Raw genomic sequence first — 19443 nt, forward strand, 5'->3', positions numbered from 1 at the left:
AGAAGTTTAGCAAACTATGTAGAGACATACAAAGTTTAAAATACAATAAAAATCAGAGTATGTACTTCTTGATCGATGATGTTTTCAATCTGCAGAGGCTTCATCACATCAGTCACAAACTGCGGATGAGTGTAAGCATCTCTTATCTTCTCATGTAGCAACTGTCGAACACTTCCCTGTTTTTAGTGAGAAAAGTATTGAAATTTTATTTCAGTACAGAACTCCTCTAATTATCAGTCTTGACAAAGCTAAGCTCCAGAGCAAAAAAATGTATGTTTGCCACCCACAGATATATTTTTATGCTTATTCATCATCTGTAGCATGTTCTGAAATTTTTATGTTAAAAACCGATCATGTCCAATAAGTAAAAAAAGCATCTTAAAACCTGATAGTAAATGACTGTTTCAAGAAAGATTATCACTTGAGAATAGGTATAATTCTCAAGGTCAGCATGGGTATCAAGTACCCTCTGGCAACCAGAAAGATAACACAAGACGCCTAACATGATGGGGATGAATCTTAAGATGTCCTGTGCTTGGGGCGCCTGGGTGGCTCAGTGGTTAAAGCCTCTGCCTTCAGCTCAGGTCATGATCTCAGGGTCCTGAGATCGAGCCCCGCATCGGGCTCTCTGCTTGGCAGGGAGCCTGCTTCCCCCCTCTCTCTCTGCCTGCTTCTCTGCCTACTTGTGATCTTTGTCTGTCAAATAAATAAATAAAATCTTAAAAAAAAAAAAAAAAAAAAAAAAAAAGATGTCCTGTGCTTGTTGTTTTAGAAGAGGACCGAGTCTGAGAACTTAAAAGCTAAGCTTATACAAAGTATCAAAAATAAAATTTTTATTGTAAGCTATCTCAAATAGGCCTGACAAAGTGGTACTGAGTACAAGTACCATAGTTCCATAGTGTGGATATACCACACTGTTTACCCATTCATCAGTTGATGGACACTGAGATGGCTTTCCACTTTCTACTATGAATAATGCATTTGTGTGCAAATTTTTGTGTTGAGAAAGGTCTTCATTTCTCCTGGGTTTGTGTAACTAGGAGTGGAAATGCTGGTTCATATGTAATTCTATGTTAATCATATGAGGAACTGTCAACTATTCTTTTTTTAAAGATTATTTATTTATTTATTTGCCAGACAGAGGCCACAAGTAGGCAGAGAGGCAGGTAGAGATAGAGAGGGAGGGAAGCAGGCTCCCTGCCGAGCAGAGAGCCGGATGTGGGGCTTGATCCCAGAACCCTGGGATCATGACCTGAGCCGAAGGCAGAGGCTTTAACCCACTGAGCCACCCAGGCGCCCTGTCAAGTTTTTTTTAAAGTGGCTCTTCTACCATAACATCTTGCATTCCCATCAGCAATGCATGAGGTTCCAGTTTATCCATACCCTTACCAATACTTGTTACTGTCTTTTTAAGTCAACCTAGTGGGATGACTTAAAAAGTGAACTATATTCACTATAGTTTTATTTGCACTTTCCTAATAACTGATGGTGCTGAGCATCTTTACATGCTTATTTGGCCATTTGTACATTTTCTTTGAAAAAAATGACTATTCAAATCCTTGGCCTATTTTTAAACTGAGTTGTAACAGTTCTTTATATATTCTGGATATAAGTACCTTACTATTAAATAATCTGCAAAAGTATTCTCCTATCTTGTAGGTGGCCTTAGTTTTTGCTCATGTTATATGCAGAATAAAACACATTAAATGTCAGGTTTTTTTTTGTTTTTTTTTTTTAAAGCAAGCTCTACACCCAACAAGAGGCTTGAACTCACGGCCTCAAGATAAAGACTAACATGATCCACTGACTGAGCCAGCCAGATGCCCCCACATTAGTAGGTTTTTATTTTGGAAAAAGATGTCAAACAGATTTTAGAAGCATTTCCTAACACTGGAATCAAGGTCTGACGTCTTGATGCTACTCTTTAGCCACTTTTGGTAAAACCATACAGAAAATAATCTAAAAAATTTTGACACAGTGAAAGATTAAAACTGTAAGTGTGTGTGTATATAAACTTTCCTTTAATAACCAAGTAACAGAATTGTTACTCACAGTTGATTTGGGACTGATTTTCTGTGGCTTATAACTGACATTTAGAACCGGCACTTCTCCTGTAAAATAATGCAAATAAAAAAAGACACTGAGAATTACCCTATCTTCAAAGTTTCACATGTGTGACAGAGTAAAAACAGTCAACAATATACAACAGTACCTCCTTCATCAGGCTTAAGTCTTCCAGCAAGCATTCTGATAAATGTTGTTTTACCAGTACCTGTCAATACAACATACAACAAACAGACTTGAAAAATGGTTCACATTTATAGTAAATCACTGTATACTCCTGGGTTTTAATAAGAAATTAGTTTTAAAGATATATAATGACATTACCAAATTCTGAAGGTTATACAGAAAAATACTCAAAACTTTGACGATTCACTTTGAACGTATCATTTGAAACTAATTGGGAGGAATATAATAGACTAATAAATCTTATTAATAGCCGTTTTAATAAATGATAGATCTCTGAAATACAAGTAGGGTTAGTTTTTGTAAGACTTATTTAGCTAAAATATCAATACAATTTATTGTTAAGTGGTATTATTGTTATGATGGAGACATCCTTTTAAGTCCATTTATATGAAATATTTAAGTCAAATGCAAGCCAGTTCAAATTTCCTCCATTAGTTAATGGACTGATACATTGCATAATCCTCCCAGGGAATTTTACAGATTTACAAGCTCTAAGTATACAATTAAAATCTTGTGGGGTCTTTTTGTTTTTTTTAACTCTTTCAAATCTTGAAAGCAATACCAGACTTTTTGTACTCAAATTCAACTCACAGCTCTATTTATGACAGCAATGTAATACTGAGAATTTAGATAATAAAACTATTTGCAAAAATGAGCCTGAATTTAAAATGAGAGCTCAAATGGAGAAATGCCAAGAAAGAACTAGATTGTTTTTGGATTACCTATTTTGTCCTATCAATTTATACAAAGAAAAACTAGCTTGGGGAAAAAAAATCTTATTTTCACCACAGGTTATGAAACAAAATATGTAAAATATAAAGTTGATTGAATGACAATATTAAATCGTACAACATCACAAAATATGAGCTATACTGAGAAATGTATGGGTTTAAGCCTAGATTCCCAGACCTACAACTGAGTCAGTTTTTCATGGAGTAGCTAAAACTAAGTTACTGGATAAACAGAATAGACTTTCTTTCCTTTTTTTTCTCTTCTTTTAAAGATTTTATTTATTTGACAGACAGAGATCACAAGCAGGCAGACAGAGGGGGAAGCAGGCTCCCTGCTGAGCAGAGAGCCTGATGCAGGGCTCAATCCCAGGACCCCGAGATCACGACCTGAGCCAAAGGCAGAGGCTTAACCCACTGAGCCACCCAGGCGCCCCACAGAACAGACTTTCAAATAAAGGAAGAAAAACTTACCATTTTCCCCCAACATCACCATGATTTCAGAATCTGTAAACTCTCCAGCTACAATTGCTAGCTCAAACTCTCCCATCTTTTTCTTCATTCCAGGATATTTATACATACACATCTTTTTAACTTCTTCTTCATTTGCTGTCTCAGCCACTTTAAAAACAAGTGATGCATCTCTGAATCTCAAGTTTTCTGTCGGAACGTAGCCATCCAAAAAAATGTTTATGCCTGTTGGAGTCATTGACAACAGATTAGTAAAGATCAATTAAAGACTAGTTTTTCTCCACAGCAAGAAATTATCATATAAAAGCAAAACCCTACGTTCTCTTGGGAGCAATCTAAGCACAGATTTCAAATTTTTGTGGGTTTGTGGTAACATGCAGTGATAACATGGTGTTTTACGTATCTAATGCAAGTTGAGATAACCTACGCATATATATTTGTCTATATACACAAAGCATATCTCTTCATTATGACGTGACTTATGTAAGGTTTTTTTCCAATATGCAGAAGAATATGGTGGCATTTCTGCTGTATTTTTAAATCAAAACTTCTAATTTCTCTGAAAAAAATGACAGTTAAAAATGGAATATTTTCAGACATAAAATGATATAATTTGGGGATAATTTTTTAAATAAAGTTATGAGTATGCATTTTCACATGAGATCTAGATACCACAAACTGAAGTTATAATATATACTGCATTTTTTTCAGATTAATTTTGCAGGTTTGTAATATATTTAGAGTAAGGAACAGACTTCATTTAAAATTTTCTTTGGCTTCACTGTACAAAAATAAACACTTTTTTTTCCTAGAGATTTTATTTATTTATTCGACAGAGAGATCACAAGTAGGCAGAGAGGGAGGCAGAGAAAGAGGGGGGAGCAGGCTCCCTGCTGAGCAGAGAACCCCATACGGGGCTTGATCCCAGGACCCTGTGATCATGACCTGAGCCAAAGGCAGAAGCTCAACTGACTGAGCCACCCAGGCGCCCCAACACTATTATTTAAACATCTTTTAGTAACAGAAAGAAAACATACTGTACATGAGGATCCCTCCAAACTGTTAAGATCCACAATGGCAGACACAGAAATGAAAAAGTGGGTTATTTGGGAAAATGAAAAGATCTGTTTTCACTGTTTCCTATATTTAAGATAATTGAGAAAGACAGTAGCTCAAACCTGGAAGATCTTGAAAGAAAGCCTAAGGTGGTTACTCATATCCTCTAGAATTGAGAGCCATATCAGGGGGGTATACAGCCTCAGCCTAGAACACAGGTATTCCAGTATTTGTTGAAAGAACGAATGAAAGATCTTGCCAAAAGTCAGCACATATTTTTTTGGTCTTAAAACTACTTAAAAATTATAAATGTGAGGATAAAAAAATTAAAACCAAAAATTAAATAGGAATATAAATTTGAAGGAAACCTTAGTGGCCATTTAATCCAGATACCTTATTTATCAGATAAGGGAACAGAGGCTCAGAAAAGTGTGACTGTGCAAAAAACCATTAACAAACCAGCCTTTCCATTTCCACTGCAATGTCTGTCTTGTCAATTTAAGACAGTTCAAGCTATAACTGCCTTTACAGTTATACAGTTCAAAGAAAGCTTTTACACACATATATATGGCATCAATTTCAGTATTCACTGAAAGTAGAAAATAAGTTCTAATTTACTTGAATTGTTTTAACAGATGGAGAACTTCAAAAACTTCAACAGGAACCATTTCTTAAAATGGTATAGCTTTTAGACATGGCATTTATAACTAGAATTGTGAAGAGTGAATGCCAGTTGCCTATGTCATCATCAAGACAATTCTGGACCTACTCCATGGTACAGAGTAGGTACTCAATAAGTACTTGCTAAATTGAGGAGAAGAAAAAATTAATAACTGTTTTTAATACATCTCTTAAGACAGACTACTGGAAAGAAAACTGGGCAATCTCCCAACTTTCCCCTTAACATATGCATATGTTTATATCAAATGTACAAATAGATAAATGACAGCAATTCCTTTATCTTATCTTAACCTAAGAACTTTATGTACTTTTTATAAACTAAAAAGCTACTACTACCTTTTTATGCAAAGTGTATGATGCAATATAAATTCCTTTTTACCAAAGTTTCTTAGGTATCTCAAAAGTTATCTCTTTGAAGAGATCACTTTCAAAATAAAGGAGCCTGCTCAACCTAAAGACTACATGAGTAATTCTTCTTGCAAAATATAGTATTTTTTCAAAAATATAGTAATTTTTCAATTAGTATTTTTTCAAATTACTACATGAGTAATTCTTCTTGCAAAATATAGTATTTTTTCAAAGTATGAAGTAGGTAGTCCTTTTGGGTGTTCCTAATTCTTCTAGACTGACAGCTGAAGGCACACCTAAATAGAACTGAAATATAAAGTAAAAGAGGAGGAAGAAATCAGTGGACAGAAATGGCAAAGAAATTAAAAGGAAAAAGGCATACCAGGTAGAGAATGCACTGACATTTGTTTCAGGAGATACTGAGTAGTAGGTTAGTTTTTACTTTTGCCTAACTTGCTTAGGTAGAGAAGAGATATGGAAAAGAGAGGCCAGAGGGTCCCTCTTTCCTGAAAGTAGAATAAATAAATAAAACTATACTTACTAAGCTATTTTACTGTCTTATTTTAATAATACTCACTAAACTACCTTATTAGGCCTTTAGACAGTCTTAGATCTACAAACTTAAGATACAGATTACAGATAAATTTGAAACATGAAAACAAAATGAGCACTAAATAAATTTTAAGAGTTTCACTACTGGTATTGGGCTTTCAAAGATAAAGATGACAAATACTACAATGATGCTGTAGAAGCCAAAATATAATAACTTTTAAGACTGCAAAGAGTGAAACTGAGAAAACATTTCTACCCCCCGACAGGAAATTCTCCAAAATGAAATGTTGTGAAAATAACTGATGGCTACAACCTCATATATATACATTCTGTTGAGTGATTAAATTCCATTAAGATTGGAGTTCTGGATAAATATTTAGAGTAACATATAACTACTTAATATCAACAATAATACATTTTCTAAGCATTAGAGTTAAAGAATACAGCATTGTGGAAATAATTTTTCAAGTTACCTTCTCTTACACTAAAAGGCATAGTGACAACACCATAAGCACTTGGTACGCCATATAAACAGCAGATGAAGTCAGAGAGATAGTCTAATACACTTAGATCATGCTCCACCACAATGATATATCTGCAAATCAATATAGATTTTTATTTTTAAATGTAACATAACATATAATTAAAATTATTATTTAATTACATTTAAACTCTTAGAACAGTGTAAATGTCAAGAAAATAGATACGTTTAAAAAAAATTAAATGTAGAGACCATATTAAGCAAAGCCTTAAAACATTTTCTTTAAAATAAGACTCATTATCAGTCTTCTGTTTCAAATTGTTTTCCTAAATTAAAAGGAAGGGGAAAGAAATTAATAGGAAACAATTTATGGATACATGAAATAAATGTGTTTTGCCAATAAAGAACACATTTTTAAATAAACTTTACCAAGCCGAAACAATTACAATAGACTTAAATCTGATGTAGCCTAAACTCTTGACCATGCTATTCATCTTACAGATTAAGCCCTTCTAGTTGTCCTGTCCCATATGCTAGCTGCATTAGGAATGCAGAGAATAGGATGACAGGAAGCTTAATTGGAGAATTTTCAAATTAGTTGGGGAAAACAAGGGATAGACATTACCAAAAACGTATACATCCAAGTATCTTCTCTAGATATAAAGTCTAGTGAAGGTCGGAAAGGAAAAAGGTGTATACTGCAGTACTATATAAGTGGGATGGGATAGGATGTGACTTTTTTTTTCTTTTAGGATGTGACTTTTGAAGTGGTAGGAAACAGTACTGCTAGTGTACAAACTATCAGGCAAATAAAAGTCATGACACTTTTATGCAGCATTTTATTTCTATTCGAGTTAGTTCAAAATGTTAAAAAAGCAATGTCCTATAGACATGTCAAATTCCAACTTGTTTCCTACACAAGTAAAAATTTTCCACATTTGTATTAGTTGAGTCATTACTCCTGTTTAAAAAAAAGCACTAATTTTATTCCCAATGATAAACTGTTTAAATTCTCAAGTCTGTCAACTCTTTCTCAACAATGTCTTATGTATTCATTTTGTTCCTTTCTTTTTCTGCCTAAACCCTAGCTCAGGCTCTCAAATTTCTTTCAATATTGCTATAGACTTTTAACAAACCTCATTTTTTTCAGGTTCCCAGATATGGCTCTCAGTTGCAAATAAAACAAATTAACATCCTAAGACTTTCTTTCAAGACTTTCCAAAACTTCAGGTACCACTTCTCTTCAGTATAAGGCACACTAAAAAATGGATCTTTGTTTCCTGAATAATCTACTTTTCCATTTCTATGTGTCTAAGGACTGTTCTTCTCGTAAATGGTCTTCTGTTTAAATCGTCACCTGCTGAAATCTTACTCAACCCTAAAAGTCCATCACAATTCTACCGACTATATAACCTCCTAATATGCAAATGAGCTTTCCCCAACTCTTGAACCTTTCTCACTCTGAACTGATATTTGGATTTTACTATTTTTGAGTATTTCTGTAACTTGTTCCTAAATTTTATAAATTAAGACTACATAGGACATTTTAGTACCTCTATGATTTTTAGTCTTGTGATATGTACCAAAGTGATGTTTAATAAAGTTACTGAATGACAAAATGAAGAATTTGGATTTATGCTAAATTGGCAATGGGGGAAAATGTTTCGTTCTTTTTTTTTAAGATTTTATTTATTTATTTGTCAGAGATAGAGCTAGAGAAGAGAGCGCACGAGAGTGCACAAGCAGGCAGAGGAGGAGAGAGAAGCAGGCTCCCTGCTGGGCAAGGAGCCCGATGCGGGACTCGATCCTAGGACCCTGGCATCATGACCTGAGCCGAAGGCAGCGGCTTAACCAACTGAGCCACCCAAGCGTCCCAAGTGTTCAGTTCTTAAAAAGAATTGTCCAGTAGAACTTCCTATGCTTATGAAAATGTTCTAGTGTAGTTTGACTGAGGGAATGAATTTTTAATTTCAATTAAAATTAAAATAGCAACATATGGCTAGAAGATGCAGCACAGTTCTAGAATAAGAGAATAAGAAAAAAACATTTCAGATTAATATGGCAAGAAGAAAGAACTACAGACTTTTTAAAGGAAGCTATCATAGCAATCTAGGTATCAGGTAGTAAAAAGAATGAAAAAAATGGACAAACTTAATTATGAAAAGAAAATATTAAAAGGAAATATTTTCAGGGCACTGGGTGGCTCAGTTGGTTAAGCATCAGCCTTCAGCTCATGTCATGATCCCAGGGTTCTGGGATTGAGCCTGGCATCTGACTCCCAGCTCAGCGGAGAGTGTACTTCCTTTCCCACTCCCCTTGCTTGTACTCTTCTTTCTCTCTGTCAAATAAATAAATAAAAATCTTAAAAAAAAAAGGAAAGAAATAGTTTCTACCACATTGGTAAGAAGCAGCATCAATAAAAAGGTCAAATCATCCAAGTGAGCCAATACTCATCCTAGTTTGATATCCTTGTTGGCAATGTTCCATTATCTAGAATAACTGTCTATTTTTTACCATTAAAATTTCACAACTCAGTTTAAGGTGGCATAGTATCATGTAGAGGCTTTTAATTTGCTTTGAAAAGAAGAAAAAAAACTAGGTCAAACTTCTGATATTGCTACGTTTAAGTGGAACTTACACAGAGGTCCAAAATGTGAAAAAGATTAAAGTGAGCCACTCTATTTTCTGAGGGTTTGGAAAGAAAACAAATCTGCAGCATAGAGAAATCTAAGTTGTGAAATTCCTACAATTAATTTTGGGTCATCTGTTGGTTTTTAATCTTACCAAAGATGTTCTCGGAGGTCAAATGCTAAAAAATCCCGTGTATTAGTGTCCTTTCTCCAATCCATGCTCTATTTCTTGTTTTAAGTATACGATCTCTGAAATCTTTTTACAGCATTAAGACTTTGCCTTGACATGTCACAGAATTTCAGGATGCATATACTTGTCACTTTTTTTCATGAATCTATCACGAAGAGATTATTTTAACCCTTTATTTATAAATAATATCCAAGACAGTTGTGAAAATGTTTAACTCAATCATTCTCTTCACTTAGTCAATATAATTTGTTTTGACATGTTAGCCTATTACAATTATGGCTACTGCCCTCTAAAAATATAGCATTGAAAATGCCTAAACATTTACATATTTTTAAAAGATTTTATTTATTCATTTATTTGAGAGAGAGAACACGTATAAGCAAGGATAGGGGCAGAGGGGGAGAATCCCAAGCAGACTCTGCTAAGCAGGGAGCCTGACACAGCACTCAGGCCCACAACCCTGAGATCATGACCTGAGCCGAAACCAAGAGTCAGATGCTTAACCAACTGAGCCACCCGGGTGGCCCCCTGAACATTTACATATTAAGATATATGTCACCTGGATGTAAATCACTTTCCTTTTAGTTCTTTTTATTATGGTTGGGATGTTAGGTGATATTTAAAAGAAAATTATGTGTGAAAATAGGTATTATCCAAGATTTTCATAATAAAGGGATATAAAAATATTTTATAAAAAGGGACTAGGGTTGAGAATCACTGATTTGACTGCCTGTATATTGTTCTCTTTAAGTCTTTGAATACTAGGACTTACATGTTATATTCTTATATTCCTCAAAGAGTCTATCATAATGTCGAGGCCTACATATGAAGTGAAAATTACAGCTACTATTTGGCACAATTAACACTGTCTCTTTATCACTGATAAATTTTAAGTTTCATTTCAAAGTATGTATGGGGATCATTTGTACCTTCAGCCATGACCTTGCTATGGCTTTATTTTTCAGACTCCTATTAAAATATATGTAAACAGTCTTCTCATTCCATTTTCTAAACCTCCCTTCTGAACTCCATCAGAGTTCAATCCCATTCTCAATCTGCTGCATTCTGGTAACTTGCACAGATCAACTTTCCAGGTTTCTAATGATCTTTTCTGCTGTCCCTAATCTGTCTGAGCTGTCCAATGAGTTGTCTTTTTTTTTTTTTTTAAAAGATTTTATTTATTTGAGAGAGACACACACAGGGAGAGCAGGAACATAAGCAGGGGGAGGGCAGAGGGAGAAGCAGGCTTCCTGCCAAGCAGGGAGCCCAATGTGGGGCTCAATCCCATGACCCTGGGATGATGACCTGAGCCGAAGGCAGCTGCTTAACAAATGAGCCACCCGGGTACCCCTGTCCAGTGAGTTTTTAATATCACAGCTGTACTTCCAATTTCTAAATCTGTTTGAGTTTTTTGAACATTTATGCATTGTCTTTTTGTGATACCATATTCTTACGATTTTATATCCTTTTATATTTTAGATATTACTGTTTTATAGTTTGAGAGTATCACCTGAGACATTCTTGAAGGTCTAATCCTGTTGTCTGTTGTGTCTACTGATGAATTTTCAGATGGTTTCCTATTATTATTTGGTTCATGAGTCTTTTCTTGTAGGAACCCTGGATGACTAGGATTGAGGGCACATCCCTACAATGTGGTTTTATACTTGCTTCTGCTAGGTACCCACAGGAGTAAAGATTCTAGGATGCTCTTTTTATGTTACTTGCTTACTATGAAGAGTTTAAACTCCCCTGATTATATAAATTTTAATTCCATATCCATGTGAACTGCTGGTCAATGAATATATTTGAGGGGGAGACATTCCTCCACTCTCAATGAGCTCAGTGAGTGAGATACATGCTACCCTAACATCTTCACATGCTTGTGTTTTGCTGATAAAGCAGTTTTGTTTTCTTTTTAAAGATTTTATTTATTTATTTGACAGAGATCACAAGTAGGCAAAGAGAGAGAGGAGGAAGCAGGCTTCCTGCTGAGCAGAGAGCTCAATGCCGGGCTCAATCCCAGGATCCTGGGATCATGACCTGAGCTGAAGGCAGAGGCTTTAACCCACTGAGCCACCCAGGCGCCCTGATAAAGCAGTTCTTCGAAAGTCCTGGCATTTTATATGTGATGATCCAACATAAAAGGCTTTGTTTCCTGCTCGTGTGGTTGCTAATTACATTAATTACAACAGAGGTTGTTAATGTTATTACAGATAGGCAACATCCCTCAGGAAACCTGTATCTTGGTCTCTTCTCTTTAATTTCATTCTCTCTTTGGTTTTGACTGCTAGGGATTTCTCCTGCATTCTTGTGTTGGTTGTGTGTTACATCAGTCACTGATAGAAAGAGGCATACAAAGTACTACACAGAAAAAGATCCCTGGGTTTTGGCAACAGCTTTGCCATGTTGTAAATTTGTAAACCTAGAACAGATAACTACATTAAACTTCTTCATCTACAAAATGGAAATACCACCTAAGAGTCTAACACACAAGATTACTATGAGGCTCAAAGGAGAGAATGGATTTAAAAATTCTGCAAATTACAAAAATATCCCATAAACCAAGGGTGTTATGATTATTTAACAGGTTAAGAACCCTTTGGAGTTCAGTAAGACCCTAAACAACCAGAGTTACTCTGGTGATCCTTATAATGTTCTAAATTTTGTGTGTTTGAGTGACTTAATCCATCTGAGGATCTGGTAAAAGCTAATGATCTGCCTCCTGGAAATACATATATGGACACCAGAACTTTCATATCGTTTCAGAGTATCCTTAGGCTACATGGAGACGGCACAGTAGTAAATAAATCTAGCATTAAGACCCTCTGTTCTAGATAGAAGAAGATAATTTCAAGTGGTAGCTCTAAATAACGGAAAGAGAAAACATACAAATGTGTATGACACTGATGATCCTACTGATGATCTTCAGAAAACTGTATAACTCCCTAATTAAAATAATAGAGACATATACCAAATCTGTACTTACCTATCTGGATTTATTAGTGATCGTATAGTGATAGCAGCCTTTAAACGCTGCTTGACATCTAGGTAACTAGAAGGTTCATCAAACATGAAACTATGGAAAAGAAAAGCAAATATAATAATTTGCAAGACAAATATAATTCTCTCTTACATGCTATTTTAAATCCCTGTAATATGGTTTCTGATTTAACAACAATCCCCTCTTACACTAATGAGGAGTCCACTACATAAGGGTAAGAACTTCTGTACTCTGTTCAGAAGTAAAAAGATGAAAAAAATTATGAAAGCAGGGCTGCATATCAAGCTGAGGAGAGACTCTCAGCTTAGGCTAACATACAAATTATTATCTCTTCATGAAAAATATTCTCATATAGTCTGAAGTAATTCAGACAGGTTTCTCTTGATGAGCTGAAGTCATATGCATTAAAAAAAGTAAGAGTTTTTGAAAAGCAGGGCACCGCAGAGAATTATAGAATACTCTGGGGAAAAGACTGATTCTGCATTGGATGCCAGAGCAGAAATGTGGAAAAAGATGGGAGCAAAAAATATCTTGGAGAAGAGAGGCGCCAGAAAGTAGGAAGGAAACTTCTTCCTTTTTTTCTCACACATGGCATGCCACTCTTTTAGGGTAACCTAAAAGACCTCATATTTTACTTGAGATTATTTAAAAAAAAATCCTTTCATGTACAAAAAATCCTTTCATGTACAGAGTTTAAATAATAAGCAACTAGTTATATTAAAAATTGCTGCAATCCATAAGTTGTAAAGTACTTATCTTAAATAAATGAGTTATTGTCCCCTTGTGGGAATAACAGCAATGGGCAACGGATGCATAACTGCTACAATATCCTACCTCAAAAGGAGAACCTGAGATACTATTCTGTTAATTTCTCTCAAAAACACTGCTTTATTAGCAGTATCACAAATAAAAACTCTAAAATAAGGATTAAGATATACAAAAGGTATAAAGCAACCTACATATCAGCTTTCTGTATGCAAACGACAGCACAGGCGAATCTCTGCAACTCTCCTCCTGAAAGGTCTTCAACATTTCGTTCTTTTAGATGGGTTAAATCTACAAAGAACATAGAGGAGGCACTGTGTTCAATGCTGAAGTTTTATTTTACCTCTTCTGGGCAAAACGTATACTGTACATCATTCTGGATGTGAATGATGTCTCAGTTGAAAACTGTGTTAACACAGAATGTAAATACGACAATTACTAAAAAATTTCCCATTAATTTCAGCAATCCATATAAAAGATATCTGTCTTTGTGAGTTAAGTTCAGGGCCTATTAAAACACATACACAAAATAAACACTTACCAAGCTGCTGACATACAATTGCTTGTGTCTTTGTTTCATCCTTTCGGTCCAAAATAGACCCCACTGTCCCCTGTCAAAATATACCAGAAATAGTTAACTATTTTTCTTCAATATTCAAATGAGTTACCAAGTAAAACAAGTTTAGTTTGATACATTTTTGATACCTCTACAAATATGCATAATACATAAATTCCTCTAAGAGTAACTGACCTTTGCAGCCTTGGGTATCTGGTCTACATACTGAGGTTTGATAATGGCTTTTAAGTCATCTTCTAGAATCTTGGTAAAGTAATTTTGCAATTCAGATCCACGGAAGTAAGTCAAAATTTCTTGCCAATCAGGGGGATCCTAGAAATATAATTATCTGAATTTAGTAATAGCAAAAGGATGACTTTACAGTTGACTTCTGAACAATATGTGTGAATTTTTTTTTTGTGTGTGTGAATTTTTTTGATAATTACAGTAAAGTACTGTAAATGTTTCTCCTCTTCCTTATGATTTACTCAATAACATCTTTTCTCTAGCAGACTTTACCATAAGGATACAATAATAATACATATGTGAAATAAGTAATTGATTGTTCTTGCTAAGGCTTCTGGTTGGACAGCAGGCTATTAATAGTTAAATTTTTGGGAAGTCAAAAGTTAAATACAGACTTTCAAATCTATGTGTGGGGATCAACACACGTAACACCCGCATTGTTCAAGGATCAACTCCATATCCAAAGAGAATCCTCTGGCATCTAAAGTTTAGATGGCTAACAGTTTAAGGAAACTCAGATTTGTCAGTTAAGTAGCATTAACAGATCTTAATTAAAAAGGAGTTTCATCCATATGTAGTTTCTCAGCATTAATTAATAATGTTGAAAATAAGAACATTTAAAAAAATTATATACTCTTCTTCAAAGTCTCGTAAAACTGACCCACGTACTCATTTTCATAAAGTGGTATACATACGTCATACTTTCCAAGGTTTGGCTTTTGCTTTCCTGCTAAAATTTTTAAAGCAGTTGACTTTCCAATTCCATTAGTTCCAACTAATCCCAAAACTTCACCTGGACGAGGAATAGGCAACCTGTCATAAGTATGTAAGAGAATAATAAAACAACTTGGACTCAGGTAGAAAAAGATACATAATATTAGGATCATGAATTTTAATGCACATGCACTCCACACACATCCATTAATAAGCTAAGAGATATATAACAGATATTATTGGCTATTAGAAAAAAAAAAAAAACAACAGCCAAGATTAACTTAAACTGTTAATTGTTAGAAATACATCCATGACCAATATTACTCCAAATTTTATTTTTCAGTTTTCATTCAAGTCCATTCTAAAGTAATTCTCCTTTACATATAAGGCTGAGTTTTAAGGTATAACCAAATGCTTTGGTACAAAATTACACAGCAGGTGCAACTTCACATTATCTTTTTTTTTTTTTGCCTGCCATTTACTTACAAGGAGAAAAGTGCCACATCAACCAGAAATATTCCACTTCATTCTCCCTGTTGCAGTAGGCTCTTTAAAGCTGGCAGGTTGAGAAATACCTTTTTATTAGTAAATCTAGACTCCCAGATTCAAAATATCAGTGTTTAGCAGATTTAAAACCTCAAAGAACTCCTGTGATTTAACAATGTATGTCCAAGTTCAGAGTAATATCCTCTGTATGTGAGATTAATGGATAAATAGAGAACAAGTTCCCTTAAAAGTTATTTTGGGGATAAGGGTATTATTAACAATAGTGATTCTTAACCTCACTTGTGTATCTGAATCCCCTGGGAGCTTTTACAACTTACTGAGGTCTAGGTTCTGTAACTGGATACGATGTAATTGTAATTCAACTGGGCTGAAAGCGAGGTATTAGTTTAAAAAAAAAAAACAAAAAAAAAAACAACAGGTAATTCTAATATTAGCCAGAATGAACCACTGACATATACAGTTTGATTCTGTACGAGTTATAGTTTTGCATTTCTCTTTAGTGGATGGTTAATACCTTTTCCCATTTTTGTATTTCACTAAAAATTCCAAATGCATTTTAGTTTTGACGGAAGTAAAGTAAAGAGAAATGTTGACTTGAAGATATACCTGTGAAGTTTGAAGGCATTGGCACAATATCGATGCGTTGTTTCTTTTTCCAAGTTGCTTGGTAAATTGACAATTGACAAGGCGCCAAAGGGGCATTTCTGTTATTTAAAGTAAAGAATTTTGTGTTAATTTTTAGAAGTATACCATATGACTGGAGTGCCTGGGTGGCTCAGTCCTTTAAGCATCTGACTCTTGATTTTGGCTCAGGTCATGATCTCAGGGTTGTGGGACAGAGCCCCATGTCAGGATCTGCACTAAGTGGGGAGTCTGCTTGAGATTTTCTTCTTCCGCCCTTCCCACCGCGCACGTGCTCTAAAATAAATGAATACATATCTAAAAAAAAAATACATACATACATATATATATAACTAAAATGGATACATTAAGTATTATTTTTATAAGCAATCTTCCAAATGTGAGAATTATGGGGTGCCTGCTGGTTCAGCTGGGAGAGCATGTGACTCTTGATCTTGGGGTCTTGAGTTCAAGCCCTACACTGGGTGTAGGTATTAAAAAAAAATAATAAACTTAAAAAAAAAAACAACCCACTCAAATTTGGGAATTTCACAGATATGATATTGCTTCACTTTCTTTTCTTATTTACTTTAACAATAAAAGTTCAGTTCCTTGAAGGCAAGAATCACAATAAATTTTCTTCTTAGTGACTAGCATATTTTCAGACTTTAATATGTTTTTAATACTTAACTGAAAAACCTTACAAAAATTGAGGGTTTTATTTTCTCTTTTTTAACATTATCTTGCTAAGAGGCAAGATAAAACTTGGTTACTGAGTATATCATTCCATATGCAGTTGATGACAGATGACTTATCACTACTTCCTTCTTCCTGTTTTTGTATGTTTTCTTCCCCTACTTTGTAGAGTCCCTTAAGGTCTTTATGGTTAAGGTTTAGTTAGGCTTATGGTTAGTCCTTTATGGATTGTACTTTTTTTTGGTCTCTTTATCAACAGCTAGAGTAATATTTGCACAGAGCAAGGATTAATGTCTTTTCATCGCGGTTTTTAATCATCTCGTGTGAAACTGATATTCTGTATTCCAACTGAGTAAATTCACATTAAAAAAATTCATTAATTAACTCAAATAACAACTGATTATCAATCAGATAAATGTCCAAAGAACAAGAATGGCAAGAACTGGAAGGTTATTTAAGAGCATCACTGTGACTAGAAAAATTTCTCAGAAATTTATAAAGGTACATCCAAAGAATATAACCCCAGACTAGAGATCTGTTTAGCAGAACTGTTCAAAGACCTGAGAGGATCAATTAAAAAGTCTCTGTAGGTAAAGATTTCAGTGAATTCCCATGTTATAAGAACACAGAGAATTAAAAAACAAAACCAAGGGGCGCCTGGGTGGCTCAGTGGGTTAAGCCGCTGCCTTCGGCTCAGGTCATGATCCCAGGGTCCTGGGATCGAGTCCCGCATTGGGCTCTCTGTTCAGCGGGGAGCCTGCCTCCCTCTCTCTCTCTCTGCCTGCCTCTCTATCTACTTGTGATCTCTCTCTGTCAAATAAATTAAAAAAAAAAAAAAACCTCTTTAAAAAACAAAACCAAAACTCCTGTATTCTAACAATGTAATTATCACCCTCCAACCAAAACTATTAATTCTTTACACAAGATGGTTTTCTGCCAATGGAGTTACCTCCATTTACAGAAAATTTTCTATTATTCTATCAGCGTACATAAAATGTTTATAGGCTGCAAAGGAATCTAAGCTTCTTTAAATCTATAAGAAAAAAAAAACCCATACTGATTATCTGTGAGGTACATTTTGTACGTATCTTAGTGTTCAGAGGGTATAAACCCCTACCCCCAGATTCATCACATCGGTATCTTTTCAGCCACTGAAGTATACCCCAAAATTTGGGATCTCATTTTTCTAGAGCAGTGAAGAAGAAAAGACAGAAGATAATATATTGTTCAAAATAAAATCTCCAGCACCCACAACACTGACAGGCATATAATTAGAAATTAGTAAATGTTTGCTGGCAGGAATGTTTCCTGATTACACTTTCAAAACAAGGGAAAAATCTTTCTGGATACTTAACTAAGGAATCAGAAACCAATGTGAAACATACATAAGCCTCATTAGAATAAGTGAACAGGGTGGTACCCATACTCTGGTAAAGTTCCTTTCTAAAAATATTATCTACAAATAAAAATACCTAAATTAAGAATTTAATGTACTCGTTGTTAAATACTGTTTATGAGCTAAATTTGGAAATCTACCATTTTAAAGTTATAAACTCTAACCAAACTATTTAATACAACAAAAACTAACTGAGGTATCCTGGAAAATGACACTATTGTGGTAACTCAACAGAAGAATGGATAATATAGCAGAAGCACTTAAGGATTAGGCTAAATTAAAAAAATTTTGGCTGTACGCATTTCTGTTTAAAAGGTGTGATTTAAAATTAAATACAGACCTGAAAGAACTATATATAACATGACTCACGTTTTTTGTATTTACATTTCCAAGAAGTACTTGTAAAGACATGGGAAAGAACGTCCTTCTCATAAAAGAGTGAGGGAAAAAAAGGGGTGAAAAAGAGAAATTAATTTTGGTTGGAAATGGCTTTCCAAAGTTGAGTAAGGCAAGGATAACTTTTACATAGGGTGGTTTAATTAATTAAAAAGCAACAATATTAAATATTAGATTATTGATAATTTTCTTAAATTTACATTTTTAATTCACTGCTTTATATTTTGCCTCTTTAAAAAGTTATAATGTATTCAGAATTTCTGACTACTCAGGTTTCAAATATGATCCCATAAATAAAATATCACTTACCTTAATACAAATACCACAACCAATACAAAGGGTTTCAGAAATCCACGCTATTTTGCTCTGGGGTGTAACCTCTATGCATAATTTTCCTGGCAAAAGAAAAAGAGAGTTAGGTTATTTTCCCTGCCATTCTAATTTTCTTAACATTGTTACTTAGGTAATTCTGGTTCCAAAGGTCCACAGAGAAGCAGATTTTCAAAAACAGAGGCCACATAAAGAAATACAATTGAGACAATATCCTAAAAACCAGTGCTGGGGCGCCTGGGTGGCTCAGTTGTCAGGTGTCTGCCTTCTGCTCAGGTCATGATCCCGGGGTGCTGGGATTAAATGCCATGTCAGGCTCTTTACTTGGCAGGAAGCCTGACTCTCCCTCTCCCACTCCCCCTGCTTGTGTTCCCTCTCTCACTGTGTCTTTCTCTCTCAAATAAATAAATAAAATTTAAAAACAAAAACAAAAACCAGTGCTTTGCAGGGATTAATTATAAAATAATTAGTATATATTACTAATGGGGAAGAAAATTTAGAACTACGGCAGATCCTGAAAGCTTTATTTTTTTTATTTATTTAAGTAATCTCTAGTCTCATGGTGGAGCTCAAACCTATGACACCAAGATCAAGAATTGCATGCTCTTCTGACTAAGCCAGACAGGTGCTCCCCACAACAGTTTTATTTTTAAGCTGTCTGACCTGAATATCTAATTCACAAAATATGCCTTGGAAATAGTATTGCAGAAAAAGACATATAATACATTAGCTAAATCAGTGAAATTCCAAAAAGGTATTTAGTCATCCAACATACACACGAAATTAAACTTGACATTAAGGATCTTAATAATGGAATTTCTAAACAGC

General features: G+C 34.6%; 1 protein-coding gene across 1 annotated transcript in view; it reads right to left on the reverse strand.

Moving 5' to 3' along the window:
* The window catches only part of ABCE1 (ATP binding cassette subfamily E member 1), a 31462-nt gene that overhangs the window by 5093 nt on the left and 6926 nt on the right, over positions 1-19443 (reverse strand). The window contains exons 3-14 of the mRNA XM_045998152.1: positions 18595-18680; positions 15783-15880; positions 14651-14768; positions 13905-14042; positions 13695-13764; positions 13348-13444; positions 12374-12463; positions 6560-6681; positions 3453-3674; positions 2213-2272; positions 2053-2111; positions 66-176 (exon numbers count right to left, since the gene is read on the reverse strand). Of these exons, the coding sequence (XP_045854108.1) occupies positions 66-176; positions 2053-2111; positions 2213-2272; positions 3453-3674; positions 6560-6681; positions 12374-12463; positions 13348-13444; positions 13695-13764; positions 13905-14042; positions 14651-14768; positions 15783-15880; positions 18595-18680 (1271 nt within the window). The remainder of the gene's footprint in view (positions 1-65; positions 177-2052; positions 2112-2212; positions 2273-3452; positions 3675-6559; positions 6682-12373; positions 12464-13347; positions 13445-13694; positions 13765-13904; positions 14043-14650; positions 14769-15782; positions 15881-18594; positions 18681-19443) is intronic.

This window comes from Meles meles, chromosome 2, assembly GCF_922984935.1.
Source record: "Meles meles chromosome 2, mMelMel3.1 paternal haplotype, whole genome shotgun sequence".
Classification (NCBI taxonomy): domain Eukaryota; kingdom Metazoa; phylum Chordata; class Mammalia; order Carnivora; family Mustelidae; genus Meles; species Meles meles.